At 38.9% G+C, this 1,198-nt stretch overlaps 1 protein-coding gene across 1 annotated transcript; it reads left to right on the top strand.

Annotated features, from left to right (window-relative positions):
• The first annotated feature begins 372 nt into the window (after positions 1-372).
• Positions 373-984, top strand: LOC124775185 (jerky protein homolog-like). The gene has a single exon (XM_047250024.1). It carries the CDS (start codon positions 373-375, stop codon positions 982-984), a length of 612 nt encoding a protein of 203 aa, XP_047105980.1.
• Positions 985-1,198: the final 214 nt, after the last annotated feature.

Here is a 1,198-nt window from a genome sequence, read left to right as displayed (position 1 = left end):
AGAGATCGCATCAGTGCTATGGTTTGCGCAAATGCGACCGGCAATCATAGGCTACCCCTACTTGTGATTGGGAAATCAAGAAAACCTCGTGCATTCAAGAATTTGAATTTGAATGCTCTCCCTGCGCAATACTTCGCCCAGAAGAGTGATTGGATGGATCAATCAATTTTTTCTGACTGGTTTCACAAACAATTTCTGCTTCAAGTTAGAGCACATTTGGATGAAAAAAAGTTGCCACCGAAAGCGCTATTGCTATTAGACAATGCCCCAACGCACCCTACTTGTGAAATGAAAAGTGATGACGGCAACATAACATGTCTCTTCCTTCCAGCAAACACAACTTCACGTATACAGACCATGGATCAGAGAATCATGGAAAACATGAAACTTCGTTATAGAAAAATATTTATCGAAAGTTTGCTCTCATCTGATGAATCAACATCTGTAAAACAGTTTTGGAGGTCTTACAGTATTAAAGATGCCATTTTCAATGTTGCCGGTGCATGGAGTGATTTGTCAGTGCCAAATCTCAAGAACGGCTGGAATAAACTTTGGCCTCAACCTAGAGGTGAAGAATCGGAGGAACAGTCTGTGACAGTTGACGAGATGGTCAATTTGTGCAATAATTTACAAATCAGCACAAATTTGACGTCAGAAGAAGTATCAGAGTGGTTAGAGTGTGACAAAGTGGACGGGGCTTTTCAAATTTTGAGTGATGACGAAATTGTAGCCAGCGTAAGTGCCACCAAAGAAGAAGAAGAAGGGGATGATGAAGACGAGTGTTCAAACCATGAAGAAAAACGAACTATTAGCCATTCAGAGGCCGAAACAATGCTGTCCAAGTGTATGGAATGGTTTGAAAGTCAAGAAGAGGCTAATGCAACGCAGGCACTACTGCTCCGAAAAATACGAAATATTGCCGCGGTGAAAGCTCGAACATCAAAAAGGCAGAAGAAATTGACGGACTATTTCCAAGCTAGATAAACTATTTCGCCTGAAAGTTTATAGTACAGTACAGTACTGTACATTACGTATTTTGCAACTTTTGTAGCTACTGTACGGAAGTTTTTATCATGTAATAAATAGTTTTATTTGCTATTACAATCGTGTTTAATTTGTTTTCGCTCCGAAATATTATTATATTACTGTGAGAATGATATGTGTCTATACATAAAATAATTGATTGAGGTTATGTTTT

The sequence above is a fragment of the Schistocerca piceifrons genome, chromosome 2 (assembly GCF_021461385.2).
Source record: "Schistocerca piceifrons isolate TAMUIC-IGC-003096 chromosome 2, iqSchPice1.1, whole genome shotgun sequence".
In the NCBI taxonomy this organism is placed as follows: Eukaryota; Metazoa; Arthropoda; class Insecta; order Orthoptera; family Acrididae; genus Schistocerca; species Schistocerca piceifrons.
The sequence above is the reverse complement of the archived record's forward strand: the minus strand, read 5'-3'. Positions and strand labels throughout refer to the sequence as shown.